We start from the raw sequence: 19264 nt of genomic DNA, 5'->3' as shown, positions 1-19264 counted from the left end.
AGACATAAGTTTTGAGCTCCTGAAGAAGAGGAAGGAGTTTAACACAGCAAAATCGATCCTATGGAATAAAGGCTATAAATTTATGTTAAGATATCCAGCGGTGCTTAAAATAGTTATCCCGGGGCAGTAAAGCAGACTGTTCTCGGATCTGGAGAAAGCACGAGAATTTGCAGAACACCTGCAAAACAGACAGAGAGATGAAGAGATGTAACAAGAAGAAGAATGATGACAAACTTCATATAAAGAAGAAGAATAAAGAATAAGTAAGAACTAATAAGGGGAAGAAAGGGAAGAAAGGAAGTAAGGGGGAATTAAGAGAGTGAGTTTTGTTATATGTGAAGATAAAAGTCTTTTCTGGAGGGGGCTGGGTGGGAGAGAATAACAGTTACTGCGAAATCAGTTGACACTTGCGAGTGGGTTCGCAATCCAAATGGAGAGGGGAGATGTGGTTGCCCGACAAGGGACAAGGGGCAACTCAGAGAAGAGGGGGCCATTTGGGGTTAAGGGAATTTTCGATGTGGGAACAGTGGAAATATATTATGTTTTAGAAGTGTTGTCTTACAGTGGGTTCAAAAAAAGAAAACAAAAATGGATAAGGGGGGAAAGGTGGTGATGAGGAAGTGGAAATGAAAGGTAAACAAAGTATGAAATGGCCATGTTGAACTATATGACTATAAATATTAATGGAATACATAACCAAATCAAAAGGAAGAGGCTGTTAAATTTACTGAAGAAAGAAAAAATTGATATAGCATTCGTGCAGGAAACACATCTAACTGAAATGGAACATAAGAAATTAAGGAGAGATTGGATAGGGCACGTAACGGCAGCATCATATAATTCAAAAGCCAGAGGAGTAGCTATATTAATCAATAAAAATGTACCAATCAAAACAGAGGAGGAAATAATAGAACCAGCAGGGAGGTATGTAATGATAAAGTGTCAGATATATTCAGAATTTTGGAATTTGCTCAATGTATTTGCACCTAATGAAGAAGATCAAAAATTTATTCAAGATATCTTTTTGAAGCTTGCAGATATGCAGGGGAATATACTGATGGGAGGGGACTTAAACCTTAATTTGGACTTAAAGATGGATAAAACTGGACAAAAGACTAGCAGAAAGAACAAAGTAACGAAATTTATGGTTAAATCGATGCAGGAAATGCAACTTTTGGATATATGGAGGAGACAACACCTATATTATTCGGGTAGACATAAAACATACTCAAGGATAGACCTGTTCCTGTTGTCAGCCCACATCCAAGGAAGAGTTAGGAAAACAGAATATAAAGCTAGATTGTTATCAGATCACTCACCCCTGTTATTGGCAATAGAGCTGGGGGACATCCCTCCGAGAATGTAGAGATGGAGATTAAACTCCGTGCTACTTAAAAGACAGGATTTTAGAGAATTAATTGAGCGACAAATTAAAATGTACTTTGAAATAAATACGGAATCAGTGAAAGATAAGTTTATACTATGGGATGCAATGAAAGCATTCATCAGAGGGCAGATAATAAGTTATGTAACTAAGATGAAGAAGGACTATAATCGGGAAATAGAACAGCTGGAAAGGGAAATTGTAAGTACAGTAAAAGAACTAGCAACAAGGGAAGATACAACAAAAAGAAGAAAATTGGCAGACAAAAAATTAAAATATGAAACACTACAAATGTACAAGGTGGAGAAGAACATAATGAAGACAAAGGAGAAGTATTATGAGCTAGGAGAAAAAATGCACAAAATACTAGCTTGGCAGCTTAAAACAGAACAAACTAAAAGAACGGTATTGGCATCAAGGAAAAACGACAAACAAATTACATATAACCCAACGGAGATCAATGAAAACTTCAAGGAATTCTATGAGCAACTATATTGAACTGAGAATGAAGGGAAAGAAGATAAAATAGATGAATTTCTTGCTAAAATTGAACTACCGAAATTGCAAGAGGAGCAAAATAAATTAATAAAACCATTGAAATAGAGGAAATACAGGATATATTAAAAAAAACTACCGAACACTAAAACACCGGGAGAGGATGGACTGCCAATAGAATTGTATAAAACATTTAAAGACTTATTAATTCCTCCTCTGTTGGAAGTAATGAACCAGATTAAAGAAACACAAAACATGCCAGATTGATGCAAAACACCAATAATTACAGTAATACCAAAGACAGGGAAAGATCCACTAACACCAGCATCATATAGACCAATATCTCTACTCAACACAGATTATAAGATAATAGCTAAACTATTAGCAAACAGATTGGCCGACTGTGTACCAAAAATAGTAAAACTAGATTAAACTGGATTTATTAAGATGAACAACGGACAATATCTGCAAATTTATTAACTTAATCCATGCAGTACAAGGCAACAAGATGCCAACAGTGGCGGTTGCCTTAGATGAAGAGAAAGCCTTTGGCAGAGTAGAATGGAATTATTTATTCAAAGTATTACAGAGGTTCAACCTACCAGAAAAATATATTAATTGGATTAAAGCATTATATAAGGGACCATTGGCGAAGGTGACAGTAAATGGATATATATCAAACCAATTTAAATTAAGCAGATCAACTAGGCAGTTAAATAAATGGGACCCAACAATATCAGACAGATGCTTTGGCTGTCAGAAGGAAACAGGAACAACAGTGCATGCAATGTTAGAAAGTGGAAAAGTTTTGGGAAGATCTAAATCAGGTATTAAATAAAATCACAAAAAGCAACAAACCAAAAAACCCAGAGTTCTTTCTTCTAAGTAATATAAGAAATAAAGAACTTGGACTCGATTTGGATGGAGCACAAAAAAGATTTATTATGTTAGCCTTAGCTGTAGCAAAAAAATGTATTATGTCAACCTAGAAATTAGAAGATAGCCTGAGAATACAACCATGGTACATAGAAATGAATAAATGTATTCCATTGGAAAAAATAACATATAATTTAAGAAATAACATCACAGTATTTGAACAAATTTGGGAACCGTACATGGAACACAACGGAGAAGTCCTACCGCGGACCTCCACAGCCTAAAATGACAGAAGGAGAAGAAGACAAAATGAAATGACCCAGTGTGTAAAAGTAGAAGACACAAATTTCTTGTTTACTTTCATTGTGTGACGACATTGTTTAATGGGTTTAATGTATCGTATATGTTAAACGTTGAGTGAGTGGGGAGGGGGGGTGAAGGAAGGAGGGAAGGGAGGGGGGAAAAGAGGAGAAAATGACACTGTGTTTATTCAAGAGGGAAATGTGTGTATTTTGGTCAGTATGGTTCATAGTGTGAAAAATAAAAAATAAAAAAAGATTATTGGGCAGATATGTGTTATGATAGTGTTACGAAATTGACCAATGTGCGCTATGGAATGGTTAACTATAATTTTTTACATCAGTTGTACTTAACCCCAGAGAAACTGAAAGAATATGGTTTTAGTAATATGGATCCGGTTTTAGATGTAGTGTAAGTACTGGAACTGTTTGGTCCTATGTGTATGTACAACCATTTTGGGAAGAAATTAGGTTAATTTTGGAAAAATTGTATAATTTTAAGTTACCATTAGATCCATCTATCTTTTTAATGGGTTATACAATTCCTTTCAGGGGATTAGTGTTGGATAAATTTCAAATTGCATTTGTATATTTAGCATTGTTTGTAGCTCAAAAATGTGTAGCAAGTACATGGAAAGATAATACAGTGATCAACATAATGTGATGGTGTAATGAATTGAAAGCTTGTATTGATTGGAAAAAATTACATAATCTGCATGACAATTATTTTTTTGTTAATAAGTGGTTACCATATTTGGAATATATGCATTTAGATGTATTTTGATTTTTTGATATATCTTTAGTTTCTGTTTATATATTTTTGGCTCTTCTGAAGAGAGCTGGTGGGAGGGGATTTATTTTTTTTAATATTATTTTTTTTCCCAATTTTTTCTTTATATACACACACACACACACACACACACACACACACACACACACACACACACACACACACACACACACACACACACACACACACACACACACACACACACACACACACACACACACACACACACACACACTTATATAAAAATGTTTTTATTGACTATGTTGTATTATTACTAATGATTTTTTAAAAATAATCAAAATTTTAAAAAAATGCTTTGCAGCTACCATGCCACACAATGATGCAGACAGACAGGATACTCTTAATTTCATTGCTGTAAAATGTTGTCAAGACAGGAGCTATCATATGAACCAAGGTTGATAGAGATAGGGATCAACAAAGGATGAGAGGTGCACAAGTTGTATCTCTCTTATCCAGTGCTCTGTGGTCCAGCAACTCCATGGTTTGGAACGTTTGAGTCTGCCACCGATGGTACAAACTCCTTGTAGACAGCGTGCAACTCAAACCCTGGTCTCAATCACTGGCACCGTAAAGGCGTTGCGCTAACTGCTACACTATACTAACCATGCTGCCCACTTAGTTATAAGTATATATTGCTAGTATGTTTGGTTTATAAATACTCATGTTACCTCTGCATTCTTCAATCGAATTATAACCTGGTGTGTACAATGCCTGAACCCTGGTCTCAATCGCTGGTGCTGTAAAGTCGATGCACTAATCACTATACTAACCGTGCCACTCCACAGTATTATTTCCTGTTTTAAGCTTTATTCTAACTTTGATACATTTTCATGGGGGGGGGGGAGGGGGCGGTGTTCCTTATGGGTCAATTTCTGTTTACTGGCATTTTCTGTGGTCTGGCAATGGCCAGGTCCCAACATCACCAGATTAAAGTGGTACCACCTATACAAGATTATGACACTTAGATAGGGTGGACAGACAGCACCGTTTTCCTGGACAACAATAGCAAATACCAGAGGACACCTGTTTGAGGTGAGTGGTGGAAAGTGTAGGAGAGGTCAGAAGTCTGTGCTTTTTACTCAGAGTGGTGGGTGCCTGGGATGCATTGGTGAGGGTGCTGGAAGAGGCTGGTACAATAAGGACATTCAAAAGACTCTTAGACATGCACCTGGATGCAAACAGAGGGTTATGGTGTGAGGTGGGGAAAAAAAGATTGTTGTGGAGTAGGTTTACATAGGTCTGTACATTGTGGGCTGAAGTGCCTGCACTGTGCTGTAATGTTCGATGTAACCTAGAGATGGTTTGCTGAGGCTCAACAGTGAGTTCTGGAGCAGAGTCCGAGGACAGATGTTCCCATCTTTCTGACCTCAGTGGGGTGGGGGTGGGGGCAGGTAGACTGCAGCCCACAGGAAAATCCCTACAGAGACCCACTGTCTAGCCCTCAGTGCCATTCAGTCCAATACTCCTCTTGCTGATTCTTTTCGACTGCAAAAGCAGACCTCCTGCATCTTCTCAGTTCTCATCTTTGGGCCTGTGTCGTGTACCACAGCCTCATGTCCAGCAGCTTCTGGTCATTCATTAGCCAGTTGGTCTCACAAAACACACTGATTGGCTGTGCCCAAGGAGCACACACTCACCTTGCATCAGTCCCATTTGGACAGAAGAAAGCTTGCTTGACCCCAGATGAGGAACTACTGGACCAGAATTGGTCTGACACAAGATACCAGCAAACCTTCAGTTTGATATGGAGATCTGAAATGCCGTAGCAGGCATGGAATACATTTTAACTTCCCTCTACCTACAAATCAACAGCTGGGGAAAGTTGGGATGAGTAGGGAAGGAGGGGTTAAGATGGCTCAGTAAAGCCCTGTACCCACTCCCCTATCACTTATTAGTTTCTCTTCCATCCTCCCAACTGCTTCCACCCACCCCCTTCCACCCACTAGCCTGTGCTCTTCCCCATTTTTCTTTTATTCCGGCATGTCTGTAATTTTTTGCATTGAGGAAGGGGTTAGGTCTGTAACGTTGATTTTCTTTCACATACTATGATGCTTCCTGACATGGTGGTATGGTCACATGACTGTGGGAGGAGTCAGTGTGCAGTGCAGTTGCTAATGGATTGGTGCAGATCTGACAACCTGTATCTGAATGTTAATAAAACAAAAAGAAATAGTTGTCGACTTCAGGAGTGCTCAGGGGCACTCTCCACTGACGGCTCTACCGTTGAGGTCATCAAGAGCACCAAGTTTCTTGGTGTGCACTTGGCAGAGAATCTCACCTGGTCCCTCAACACCAGCTCCATAGCCAAGAAAGCCCAGCAGCGCCTCTACTTCCTGCGAAGGCTGAGGAAAGTTCATCCCCCCCACCCTCCATGGAAAATACTACATTTAGAATGTAACGTACATAATATTCTTTAACTTTAACTCTACCATAAGGCAGAGTCACTGCTTTGTCACAGAAATGAGCCTTCACGAGGAACGAACTCGCAACCCCTGGTTTACAAGGCCAGTGCTCTAACCATCCTGCAGAGAAGGGCATTGAGAGCATTCTGAGCACTCGCATGACCACCTGGTTTGGAAGCTGTACCACCTCAGACCGCAAGACACCGCAGAGAAGATTACTGGGCTCTCTCTTCCGACCTTGACAGACACCTACAGCAAACGATGCACGCGGCAGATTGGTAACATCATGAAGGACCTCTCACACCCCTCCCTGGAAAGAGGTTCGGGCCCACACGTCCAAATTATGCAAGTTTTCCACCTGCCGCCCCCTCCCCAAGCTATGATATTATTTAACTCCAGCAACCACCCAGACTAGGTTGAGGGAATGATAGGCTTCAACACCTTGCTGGCCCAGATCCAGGGAAAGGAATGGAGGGAAGGGAAGAGGTGGCTCGACCTTTATGGCCCACAACCATAGGGGGGGGGAGGAGTTATAGGATGAGTCATCAGTGGGCAGGCCACCTCCATATACAGTAGTCAACCATAACTATATACAATGAAGGAAACATATCACCACACTCCTATTTATGCAAGTCTGGTCCTGGAGAAGCACCACACTCCGATTTAAGCAAATCTGGTCCTGGAGAAGCACCACACTCCGATTTAAGCAAATCTGGTCCTGGAGAAGCACCACACTCCGATTTAAGCAAATCTGGTCCTGGAGAAGCACGACACTCCTATTTAAGCAAATCTGATCCTGGAGAAGCACCACACTCCTATCTAAGCAAATCTGGTCCTGGAGAAGGACCACACTCCTATTTAAGCAAATCTGGTCCTGGAGAAGGACCACACTCCTTTTAAGCAAATCTGGTCCTGGACAAGCACCACACTCAGATTTAAGCAAATCTGGTCCTGGAGAAGCACGACACTCCTATTTAAGCAAATCTGGTCCTGGAGAAGCACCACACTCCTATCTAAGCAAATCTGGTCCTGGAGAAGGACCACACTCCTATTTAAGCAAATCTGGTCCTGGAGAAGGACCACACTCCTTTTAAGCAAATCTGGTCCTGGACAAGCACCACACTCCGATTTAAGCAAATCTGGTCCTGGAGAAGCACCACACTCCGATTTAAGCAAATCTGGTCCTGGAGAAGCACGACACTCCTATTTAAGCAAATCTGATCCTGGAGAAGCACCACCCTCCTATTTAAGCAAATCTGGTCCTGGACAAGCACCACACTCCTATCTAAGCAAATCTGGTCCTGGAGAAGGACCACACTCCTATTTAAGCAAATCTGGTCCTGGAGAAAGAGCATCCAGTCTTTACTGAGCATGAGTAGTTATGGTCATGAAAGGCGCCTCATGCTGTAGACTGGACCCCAGCATCTTCGGTGGTTCCAGTTTATTCCGACCCACAGAAGGAAGGACACAAAGAGCCCCGGGCGTTGAACGACCTCCTGCCGCCCCGTCACAATCCTTCCTGTGTCTATTCTTGAGATCAGCAAACAACAAAAAGAGGGCGACAAATACAGATAGGGGGGGGGGGGGGGGAACGTACACTCCGCCCTCCCGCATGCATCACAGCCGCGCTGCCCCAGCGGTCCCCCACCGCGGACAATGAGGGAGTTACCTGTGGAGACGGTGAGCGGCGCAGAAAGACTCCACTCGGGTCACCCGCAGCACTCGAGCCGCCGGCATCTCGCTTCTCGCCTCCCCTCCCTCCATCCGTTCAGCTGGGACCCGGAGTCCGATTGGAGTTTGGCTGCACGTTGAGAATTACTAGTTCCGCGTCGGCGTCCACTGATACATTGCAGAGCCCACGTCATTCATTAACCCATTGTGTCCCGAGACGTTAAGCGGGGTGGGGGGGACGACAAGGTTGCAGAGAAAAGAAACACGTTGCGGACGCGGGACACCTGAAAGAGATATTTTAAAAAAGTTACATTTTAAATGTCATATTGACCCATGAATCCCAAAGACCACATACATGCATGAACCCACATCAATTAATTGCCTCCCCTTGGATTCCATCACTCCTTTGCACGCCTGTGGCAACCCCCAAGGGCCAATTAAGCGATCAACCCTCATGACTGGAGGGGAGACACCTGCCATTGGAGAGAACACGCAAACTCCAGGCAAAATTTGGAGCAGGGATCACGTCTGGTTCAGGCGAGTGGGGGGGAAGTTTAGGGGATGTGAGAGATGAGAAAACTGATCTAAAATTATGAACATGAAGGAAACTAAAATTCATACATTAGTAAATGAATGTAACCAGTACAAACAGGATGAGCTTGGGAATTAGGATGCAGGAAAGCAGAGTCAGCACATTTAAGATAAGAATCTTCTAGTCTTTGTGACAAGATCAATGAGCCCACCATATGAATAAGATAAGGAGCGGTAAGGAACAATAGAGTGTAGGAAGTTGAGGTAGTCTGGATGAGATAAGGGTCTCCTAGCCCAAGACAGAAGTACCAAGTTCTACATATCTAATTAGTTAACCTTACATAGATTTACAAAGTTATACATATTAAATTAGTTAACCCTAGACAGGATTAGCGAACTCTGCATATCAAGAGACTGTAGCTCCGAGAATCAGGAAGGTGTGAATAAGGACAATAACATGAAGGGACACCGACAGGATACCCCCTGGTCCACCAAGTGCACAGAAACAGCACGTAGGCAGGCAGGATTGCCTAATGCCAAACCTCTCCAGCAGGAGGCAGAAGAATGTAAGGGGGAGGGTATTCCTATACTGAAATCAACTGTATAAAAGTTGGGTGAGCCTCAGTGTATGTGTGTATTCCCAGGGTAAGGGGAAACACCCAACTTTGCATTGTTGTATAATAAATGTTCTTTGTTCTCAATTTTTGTCTCGAGCAATTTCTGTGAAGGTACTTCTGTTTCTAACAGGGAGATGCCAGGTCTGCCTTTTTTTTCTTAAAACTCAGAGTGGTATGTGCCAGGAATGTGTTGCCGAGGGCTGGTGGTGGAGGCTGGTACAATAAGGACACTTCAGATTTATGGGAACGGGCCGAATCGCTGCCACCCGCGGCCGGCCCCAGGTGGTGCGGGCTCCCCCTTCACTGCGGAGAAGGAGCCCGCGCCACCTGGTGCCACGTGCGGGCGGGCGGGGGGGCCCCCTCCCTCCCCCTCCGCGTGGCGTCCCGCCGGCTGGAGGGTGACACCGCGACAGCGTCGCTTCTGGAAGCCGGCGGGCACGTTTCCGGAAGTGGGCGGGCCAGCGTGGAGACGCGGAGAATTCAAACCAATAAAGTCATTCTTTGGTTCATCCTCCCACTGTGTGGACGGCTCTTTACTTGGTAGCGCTGCCGCAGCAGTGACATCACTAGGGTGAGGGAGAATTACCACTTACTGCTGGTACAAAAAAAAACTTCACAACATATGCATGTGACTGTGCAAGACCGAAAGGAAAAAAAAATCAATAAATTGGAAAAAAAAGTCATTAAAGAAGTCCCTGATTGAATTTGTCGTTGAGGGGTCTGATGGTGGTGAGGTAGCAGCTGTTCCTGGTGCTGTGAGTCTTGTGGCACCTCTACCTCTTTCCTTGACGGTAGCAGTGAGAACAGAGCGTGTGCTGGGTGGTGTGGATCCCTGATGATTCCTGCTGCTCTCCGACGGCAGCGTTCAATGTCCATGTTCTCGATGGTGGGAAGGGTTTTGCTTGTTTTCCTTTGCTGTGTCCATTACCTTTTGCAGGGTTTTACTCTTGGGTATTGGTGTCCCCCATACCAGATTGTGATGTACCTTGTCAGCACACTTGAAATACTCTTAGATAGACAAATGGTTGTGTGGTGCTACCACTTTGTATGTATGAGCTGTTTTCCCCCTCCCCCCTGAACCTGTGACTCTTCCCTCCTGGATATCCCCATAAAGGCTGTTACATCCAAACCCCTCCCTCAGTATCTGCCTTGGAACCAGGCCAGCAACATGTAAAATGTGCTGACATCTAAAGGTGATTAAAGCCTATTAATCACAGATCCTTGTCTAATGTGGTTGATTGGTAGCACAGGTTGTAAGAAAAATAGAGGGTTATGGGGGTGAGGTGGGGAAAGATTAGATTATGAAGTAGGTCACTATACAAGTCAGTACCACTTTGTGAGCTGAGGGGTCTGAACTGTAATCTTTTTATGTCTATCTCTGATGCAATGAGACAGCAGTTCTACTCGCTGCACCACTGCCGCTTAGATTGTATATCTCGCCAAAGGTTATTCATTTTGATCTGACACATTTCCTGTTGATTTGATCAATCAATGTCTGGTCAATTTTCTGTATATTATTGGATTTACATTTTCTTGAGACTGATGGGGCAAGAGCAGCAGGAAACGTTTTAAAATGCAAGGCTCATTTTGATTGAGTTTGGAAGACTTAGAGATGTACTAATTGAAATATATATGATTCTGATGGGTCTTGATAATTTCAAAATAGGGTTAACTTAAAATGAAGAAGCTATTTGGCATGCTTGTTTTCAAGGCCCCAGGCATTGATCTAGGATATCATATTGCAGCTTTATAAAATGCTGGTAGGACCATACTTGGAGTACTTTTTACATTTCTGATTGTCTCACTGCAGTGAGCATGTGGTAGCATTTGAGATAATGCAGAAGAGATTCTCCAAGAGGTTTACCTGGAAGGGAGGGCTTTAGTTACATCGCAAAATTGGTTCTGCTGGGACTGTTCTCACTGGAGTGTAGGAGACTGAGGGATGACCTTTTAGAGGTTTATAAAATTCATAGAAACATGCAAAGGTTCTTTTTCAGAGTCTTTTTCCTAGGGATGGGGAGACAAGAACTGTAGCTTACAGGTTTAAGTTGAGAGGGGAAAAATTTTAAATGATCCAAGGGGCATTTTTTTTAAACAGCAGACGGTGGTTATATAAAGTAACATGCCAAAGTTGGTAGTAAACGCAGAAATAATTAGAACATTTAAAAGGCACTTGGGCAGATTCTTGGATAGGCAAGGAGGGGTGCAAGCCTGCTGCAGATAAATGAGATTAGTGTAGATAAGCATTGTGTTTAGTATGGACAAGTTGAGACAAAGAGTCTGTTTTTGTTCTGAACAGCTCTATGACAATGACTTTCGAGAGGAAAGGGTGTTGGAGAAGCCTGTATGTTCAGGTAGAAAATTACAGAGTTTAGAACCTTGGCAGCTAAGGTCACAGTTGTTATTGATGGAGGAATTAACTCAGTGGCCTGATTAAAGGATTACAGATATTCCAGGAGGTTAGGACTGGAGGAAGTTACATAGTAAAGAGGACATGAGACAATGGAGAGATTTGAAAGTTAGTTTGAGAATAATACACTCGAGCCAATGCCCATCAACAAGTACAGACGTGAGGGGTGAATTTGGAGAATAGAATAAAAGGAAGCAGGCAGGTATACATTGGAATAGTACAGGAAGAAAAATGATGCTTTCCCAGTTTAGTGGTGGTTATAGTCTGTTAATAAATGCCCCATATTCATATAAAACTTGTCTGGTCCATGTCTATGGCATATCAATGATCTATCTCATCTTCCAGGTTACAGGGAAGTATCCATGATTGAGAGTCTGTTAATAAAATTGATATGCCATAGACATGGACCAGACAAGTGTTATACTAATACTGGACTTTTATTAACAGACTGTAACCACCACTAAACTGGCCAATGGGAAAGCACCTCCATCTGTTATACCAGTAGGGTGGAGTATCTCTACAGCCATAGCTAATAGCAACCAGCCAGAATAATACGCCGCCCACCTGTTACAAAATCACTGGTACAGTCAGCACAGAGGTGGGCCAGCCATACATACAGAGATGGTAACCAATGGTAATTCAGTGGTATCACCATACCTCCCAATGCGTTTTCATCAGCTTTGATACCAACCATGATGTCACCTTGGATATGAAAGAGTTTTCGATTAGCATGGGCCCAAGGTCCATCTTTGTCTATTGAGGAAGCATTATCACGACAAGGGCAGCAGCTATTCCAGGAAAAAAAAGTCCACTGCCAACTCAGGGTCACTTGATATTAGCACCACGTTCGGAGTTTCCAGTGTCACCATCAACCTGAGAACAATTAGTAAAAATAACATATGCTTCTATTTCTTAGCAAATTCAGACAATCTGATGGAACAAAAGACAAACATTAATTGTGACCACTGAAAAGAAAATTAATACAGTCAGACCCAATATTTTTAGGAATTTGTACTTTAGTTACGGGCACGATTAGTGAAGTGATTTGTGTCACCCTACTGCAGAGGCAGCAGACTGAGTATGAATCCAGCACTGTCTGTAAAGAGTTTGTACGTTCGCCCTGTGTCTGGGTGAGTTTCCTCTGGGTGTTCTGGTTTCTCCCACCCCTCAAAACATATGGGGACTGTAGGTTAATCTGAGTAATGGGTGGCATGGATGGGCCTTTTTTCTGTGCTATATGTCTAAATGTAAATTTAAAAATATTATTTATATTGGCTAATTAGGCATCGTGCTGTCTGTGTGATTAAAGTGCTGAAGGTTTATCCCTCTAATCCACCAAGTTTTAATCTGTTCAGATAAATCTGTTTTCTGCCTCCAGGTCGATGCAGTGTTGAGTCAGGAGGAATCCTTTCTCGCTCCTTTTCCTTCTTGCCTCTGGGGCTGAAAATGGGAAACTCCAAAAGCAGCGCTCTCTCCAAAGACATCTTGGAAGATCTCAAACTTAGCACCAAATACACAGAAGAGGAGCTCTCTGCGTGGTACAAAGCCTTCTTGAAGGAATGTCCAAATGGTAGGATCACGGTGGATAAATTTCAACATATCTACTCTGGCTTCTTCCCAGATGCAGATCCCAAAGATTATGCTCAACATGTTTTCAGAAGCTTCGATACCAACTGTGATGGGACCTTGGATTTTAAGGAGTACATCGTTGCCCTCCATCTCACCTCCTCTGGAAAAACTTCGCAGAAGCTTGAATGGGCTTTTTCTCTTTACGACGTGGATGGAAATGGGACAATCAACAAGCAGGAAATATTGGATATTGTCAAGGTATAGTAATTTCTCTGTTACGTGATACTGATTTTACAAGCTGTCAGAAAAAGTTGTTACTCATTGTTCTTTCCCCCCATCTAGTTTCCTCCAGTTTTCACCATTCCTCTCTTTGGAATCTTTTGCTGGGAGTTCTACTAATGGCTCTGCTTTTAATCGATGGCTACAAGTTGCAGCAAAGAGGCGGATGTGATTTCCTTTCTAATTCTCTTGCAGTGGAGAAATACTCAACCTCTTCTTTAAACAATTTAGGGCCTTTTCCCAAAAAACAATATTCTTTGTACCATTTGGTGGCAATAATGATAATTTCAAGACTTTGAAAGGGGGTTTCTATTTTAAATGCAGCTTAATAGATGTTTTTTTTCAGATTTATTGTCAGAGTACATACATGACATCACATACATTCCTGAGCCACATTATAGATAGTAGGTTTCAATTTGGAAAGATGTGGTGCCCATTCATGGAGTGCTATCATGATTGGAAGATTTTCTGATGCTCAGTCTAGTTTCTGAAGGTCGCTATTTGATCTATATCTTTACATCTTTTTCTACGAGGTAACCTTGATTAGAGAGAGGGGGTAGATTAGATTTAGTTTTTTTTATTCCTTTTTTTAAATACAACTGGTTATATATGGGTTTAATTATGGTTGTTTTAGATCATATCATCGTTAGACTGAAAGTACTCTGTGTTTTGACCAAAGACAACTCATAAGACAACTCACTTGCACTCTATCCAGAATTATTTTTAAGAAATGATGTCAAATAAGCAACCCTGAGATTCTTTTCCCTTGCAGGCGAGGCAGAATTACCGGCAGTGCAAAAAAAAAACTGACTCAAGGTGCACATGTAAACAAATAAAGAAATGTAAACAAACTGTGCAATACTGGCGATGAAAAATCAATGAAGTGCAAGAATCTTTAACTAAGACTCCGATTGAGTTTGTTATTGAGAAGTCTGATGGTGGAGGGGTAACAGCTGTTCCTGAACCTGGTGGCGTGAGTCTTGTGGCCCCTATACCTCATTTCTGATGGTAGCAGTGAGAACAGAGCGGGTGCTGGGTGGTGTGGATGCTTGAGAAATGCTGCTGCTATCCCATGCCAGCATTCCCTGTAGATGTTCTCGATGGTTGGGAAGGTTTTACACCAGATATCCTGGGATCTGTCCACTACCTTTTGCAGGGCTTTACACTCTGGGGCATTAATCTCTCCATATCAGACCATGATGCAGCCTGTCAGTACACTTTCCATCACAAATCTGTAGAAATTTTCCGGGGTTTCTGATGCCAAACCTCCTCAAACTCCTGAGCAAGTAGAGGCCCTAAATGTTCTTTCTGCACGATGCCATTTGTATGCTGGCTCCAGGAAAGATCCTCTGAGACAGGTGACTCCAAAGAACCTTAAATTTGCTCACCCTCTCCATTTCTGATCCCCCAATGATCACGGGATTGTATACTTCTGGTTTTCCCTTCCTGAACTCAACAATCAACTCTGTGGTTCTGGTGACATTGAAAGCAAGGTTGTCAAGGAGATCCAAAGCATGATGCTTTTAAAATGCAGTCTGTATTTTGTAGGTTTTTGAGCCACATGTCATATTGAGTAAGTGAATGAATGACAGGATGACTTATTTCTTTGCTGTGTTCAGAGGGAAGAACATTATTGCATGAATTCCCTGATACTACCCAAAATGTGAATAGGACTGTTTTTGCTTCTTAATTATACATGAAAGGTAAAACGCATCATAACCGTTCCCTTTTGATACTATATCTAAACTAAGTAAAGCATTTTCAAAATCTTTGAATGTGAATCAGCCTACTTATATTGGAAAACTATTAACATTGAAGGAACATAAAAACATTAAATTTTAAGGAACTGATTAAATATGGAGCAAAATTCTATATGACATATTGGAATTTTTCAGTGGTTCCTGTTGATTTGCCCAATGCCAGTTTAATTTCAGAAGTTATATTTTATGCTGGGGAAGGCTTTTTCAATGGATTAGAAGACTCTGTTTCCTATTGCATGGTGTATACAGAAATACAGAAGCTGGATTACTGCAATAAGCTTTTCCTGTATTACACAATAGTGACTATACCTTGAAGGAAGTTCACCAGTATAATCCCCAAAATTCATCCTTTACTATTGCCCCCTTGCCCCCTACCACCAGCATCTGATTTTCCAAATTACTGCTCCATCTCCAAACTCCCTTGCCCCTTCAAGTTCCTTGAATGTGTTACAGGCTCCCAAATGTTTCCAGAAACATCTTTGAATCTCTCTGACGAGGTTTCTACCCCAGTTTCAGCATTGAAGTGCTCTTTAGCAAACTCAAAGTGACATCCAATGAGACTGACCATCCTTTTCAATCCCCTTCATCCTTGAACCTAATCCATGGCACTATCTCCAATGCTTTATCTCCAGGCTAGATGGGTGGGATTGTGATCACTCAATTCCATTCCTGTTTTGGTCCCCTCTAATAGTATCTCTTTACCTGCCTACACTGGAAACCCATGGATGTATTCTTAGATGGACATTTCTTGGCTGGCACAGTTCTTCAGATCTAGATCCATGGACCTGATCCTGACCCTCTGCACTGTTTGTATGGAGTCTGGACATTTCCCATCGGTCTGCATGGGTTTCCCCTCATTGCTGCTGTTTCGTCTCACAGCAGGTTGGTGGGTTAATTGACTACTGTAAAGTATCCCGTGTCAGTGGCAATAAATGAGAAGTTTGGCGAGAATTAGGTGCGGGGAAATATGCAAGGGAGTAGGATTAATGAAATTACTCAATGGCCTTAATGGACTCCAAGAAAATTAGAATGAAAATTTGAGTGTGCCAACCAGAACTGCTGAACAGAACCATAATTTCATCCATGCTGAATGTCACTTGAAATTACACAAATCTCCACTGCTAGCTGGTATATTCTTGGGAATTTTTTCACTATTGGTCAAGGGTATTAATTGAAGATCTAAATGCCAAAACTGCATAGAACACTACAGAACAGAAACACACCCTTTGGCCCATCTAGTCTGTGTCGAACTATTATTTCCCATTCTGCTTCAGACACTATCCCAACTCCATCTTCTATCAAAATGACTTTAGTTGAAGACTCTGCCTTCTCCATTTTGGCATAAACAAGTATTCAGTGAAAATTGTTGCTCAGGTTTGTTTTATAATAAATTTACCCTCCTTGTGCCAGGAGTGTAAAAATAGGAACAAACATTTGTCTTGATAATTCTCCAATATTCTGGCTGAAAAATTATCAAGATGGCAAACATTGAGGCCCACTGAGGGGAACCTTTCTTGCTGAATGGCCCAGTGACCAACACAGGGCAGACCTTAACTCTCAGCAGATTAACTTTACGGGGTGGGGGGGGGGGGGGGGGAGAAAAGTTATAATTACAAAAGAGTTATTCTTCTCCACTTATTAAATTTGATTTGTTTTGTTTGCTACATTAGTTAAAAAAAAGTAAATATTATTTCTTGCAGAGTCACGGAGAGATACGGAATAGAAAGAGGCCCACTAAGTACGCACCATCTATAACCACCTATTTTGCACTAATTCTTCATTAATCTTATAATGGATTCTCCCCATATTCTCATCCACTCTACTCAGATTTGACAAATCATCTCTCCACTCGGGCCAATTTCAATGAATAATCAATCCACCAAACCACACCCCTTTGGGAGATGGGAGCTCCTGGTCTTGCAGACCCCACAGTGATGCCTCCTGAGGTCAGGAGTGAACTCGGGCTTCCGAAGCAATGAGACAGCGGCCCGACCAGCTTTGCCGTGACTGTTTCTGTTCATTCATGAAAAAATGTATGCAGATGGCACCATCCTATGAGGAATTATCATTCTGTCAATTTTGTGGCAGATTCTATGAAATCTGTCCTTTATTTCCCACAGGCAATATTTAAAATGATAAATGAAGAAGAAAGAAATAAACTGCCAGATGACGAGAACACACCAGAGAAGAGAGCTGACAAAATCTGGGACTATTTCGGCAAGAAGGAAAATGGTAAACACAGATATATTTATTTTCACGTCAAGTCAAGACAAATTTTATTGTCATCTGATTGGCCAAGTACAACCCGATGAAATAGCATTTCAACATCCTTATGTAAAAGGATTAAGTGGTAGATCACTGTGTAGACCAGTGTGTGTATACATGAAAATGTCTAATTGATGATTGAGACATGGAATACATTCTCTATGGCTTTCCCTCAATTTCTCCTGAGGGAGTCCATAACGACTAATGACAGAATGTTATTAAGTAGCTTTTGGGATGTGCGTCTACACAGGGAAATTGTCAGACTCCTGGATAATAAATTGAAGAATAATATACATCTGATGCCATCCATGATCAATAATCCTTAAATGGTGGTTTCTGGGACAATAATTGAATTATTTTTCCCAACCCCAACCAACCAATTTTCCCCTGCAGCCGCTGCAACCGTGTCTGCCTGTCCCGCATCGGACTTGTCAGCCACAAACGAGCCTGCAGCTGACGTGGACTTTTTACCCCCCTCCATAAATCTTCGTCCGCGAAGCCAAGCCAAAGAAGAAAGAAGAATTGAATTATTAATACTCCTGCATCAACAGAACTGACAGAATTAACTCTTTTAAAATACCATCTGTCAATTAGGAACAGATTATTTCCAGGAGATATCTTAAAATAGAACTGCTTACTGACCAGGAGATAAGAGCAACAGCAGCATGCCCAAATATCTGAGACAAGAATAAAATACAGTGGGGAATCACAGCAGGTCTATCAGAATTTGAATAAGGAATGAAATTTAATACAGTCTTAGTGTTGGTGGAACTGAAATTCCTTTCAAGAGAATGAAAGCACTTCCCTTTTCTGATGCTGATCAGATTTCCAACACTTCTTTTGTCCTTCTGATGAATACAATGTCGATATTTGCATAAAAATGATATAGCTGTTTCAAAAAGCTTTGGATTTTCATGTAAATGAACTTCTTTCATGAACCGATGTTGCAAGGCCACCACAAATGTTTTTAAAAAGTTGCCTGTCAAAACTGTAAAATGCTTTGAGGTGGACACTTCTTGCAAATGTAACTCTTTAATTTATCATTTTTCACAGATAAATTATCAGAGGGCGAGTTTATTCAAGGCACACTGGAAAACCAGGACATTCTCCGACTGATTCAGTTAGAACCGAAGAACGTCAAAAAATGCTAGAAAACAAATAGTTTCAAGAGTTCACTGGGGACAACCTTTTTCCATAGTCAGTCCCAAGATTATTTACAAATTATGCATTTCTGTATGATACAGTGCAAAAAATAGTACAATTAATCATTAAAATGTTGTACATTTCCCCATTAATATTCATGTTTATTTTACAAAGGTAATGGCACAATGGATGTAACCAAGATTCTCTTAATCTGGAATGACAGTTAAAGCTTCTCATCCTAAAGGTCATTTACTGAGAGCTGTGTAATAACTTCAATGGATACTTGCTTTCTAAATGCATTACATATAATTATATCAAAGTTCAAAGGAATTATAGGGATTTTCTTTTTCATTCCTTCCATTGTTGAATTTGGAGAGAATGCAATTTAACCAACTGGATTGACTTGCCCCTGGAATGAGGTGGTGATTTTAATGGCTGTGAAGTCTAATGCAAAAGAAACAATTTCTAACATAAGGTGACGCTTACCAATTGTCAACACATATTGTGATAAGAAAAGATTTGCATCCATGTTTAATCAAATCCAGATAAAAGCTCGAATTCCTTTCCCTTATATAATTTATCCCAGTCATGTCTATTTTATTATTCATGTGAAGTTATCAATAACAAAAACTGTGCTCAACGGGGCAGAAGGACAGGCGGCGGCTCACAAGGAAAGGTTTAAAGAGTAAGGCAAACTTAGCCTGCGTAGTTTTTGATTCCTATCTACATTTCGCTGCCAGCTCCAGGACAGT

The 19264-nt window shown here is 41.3% G+C and overlaps 2 protein-coding genes across 2 annotated transcripts in view; one reads left to right on the top strand and one right to left on the bottom strand.

The window, feature by feature from the left end:
• pts (6-pyruvoyltetrahydropterin synthase) overlaps positions 1-8101 on the bottom strand; it is a 30434-nt gene extending 22333 nt beyond the window's left edge. The window contains exon 1 of the mRNA XM_069929473.1: positions 7937-8101. Coding sequence (XP_069785574.1) covers positions 7937-8031 — 95 coding nt within the window. The 5' untranslated portion in view covers positions 8032-8101. The remainder of the gene's footprint in view (positions 1-7936) is intronic.
• Positions 8102-12910: 4809 nt separating this feature from the next.
• LOC138756593 (recoverin-like) lies at positions 12911-19264 on the top strand. The gene is made up of 3 exons (XM_069923017.1): positions 12911-13323; positions 17225-17336; positions 18423-19264. The coding sequence occupies exons 1-3, from the start codon at positions 12943-12945 to the stop codon at positions 18518-18520; spliced, it is 591 nt and encodes a 196-aa protein (XP_069779118.1). The 5' UTR covers positions 12911-12942; the 3' UTR covers positions 18521-19264.

This window comes from Narcine bancroftii, chromosome 3, assembly GCF_036971445.1.
Source record: "Narcine bancroftii isolate sNarBan1 chromosome 3, sNarBan1.hap1, whole genome shotgun sequence".
Lineage (NCBI taxonomy): Eukaryota > Metazoa > Chordata > Chondrichthyes > Torpediniformes > Narcinidae > Narcine > Narcine bancroftii.
The sequence above is the reverse complement of the archived record's forward strand: the minus strand, read 5'-3'. Positions and strand labels throughout refer to the sequence as shown.